Raw genomic sequence first — 740 nt, 5'->3', positions numbered from 1 at the left:
TACAGTACAGACAGAGAGTACAGCAACCCCATGAATTTCGCATAAGAATACCATCCTTGCTGTCGTCCTCTCACCTAAGCCGTCTGGGGCAACGCTCTCGAACTCCACGAAGTCGAGCCGCAACTGGCATGTGTCTGGCTTCCTTGTAATGGACATGGTGCACGCCTGGGCCTCGTTGTACGTGCCCGGGTAGTTGGGGCTCACCAGGTACGTGCAGTTGGTGGAGGAGGAGCCGCCGCACGTGATCTCCTCTGTGTGGAGGCGGAGAGAAATGTTGCTTGGGTATAAATATGCGAGTACTTCCTGAAAATTGCACCAAATTGTGTTCCTACGACCTGTCCCTGTCTTCTTTACACGGTCAACAGCCTGCAGCACTGTGGAAATCTTTAAAAATAATCCATTGTTTACTCATCTTACTTAACTCTCAAAGGGAACTCACTGTAGCAGCAGACGCCGAAACCCCTGGCGCAGGAGCCGATCTCAGCCCCTCCTTCGCGACGGCACTCGGAGGCAGTGTAGCAAGTGCCACTGTTGCCATTAACGACGCATTCACTGTTCGCGAATCGCACAACAGTGAACAGGGACACTGAAGGAGAGAATGAAAGAAGGATAATTTATTACTGGCTTAGCTGTTCTTGGTGGGGAGGACTTATTAATTGAGGAGCTACTAATAACTCCTATTTTTTTAAATCTATCTAACCTAGATTATCTAAACTGGTCTTGGCAATATCAATACGCAA

General features: G+C 48.9%; 1 protein-coding gene across 1 annotated transcript in view; it reads right to left on the bottom strand.

The window, feature by feature from the left end:
- Positions 1-740, bottom strand: part of LOC119591077 — a 21,727-nt gene that overhangs the window by 17,869 nt on the left and 3,118 nt on the right. The window contains exons 3-4 of the mRNA XM_037939799.1: positions 440-586; positions 75-251 (exon numbers count right to left, since the gene is read on the bottom strand). Of these exons, the coding sequence (XP_037795727.1) occupies positions 75-251; positions 440-586 (324 nt within the window). The remainder of the gene's footprint in view (positions 1-74; positions 252-439; positions 587-740) is intronic.

This window comes from Penaeus monodon, chromosome 28 (genome assembly GCF_015228065.2).
Source record: "Penaeus monodon isolate SGIC_2016 chromosome 28, NSTDA_Pmon_1, whole genome shotgun sequence".
In the NCBI taxonomy this organism is placed as follows: Eukaryota; Metazoa; Arthropoda; class Malacostraca; order Decapoda; family Penaeidae; genus Penaeus; species Penaeus monodon.
The sequence above is the reverse complement of the archived record's forward strand: the minus strand, read 5'-3'. Positions and strand labels throughout refer to the sequence as shown.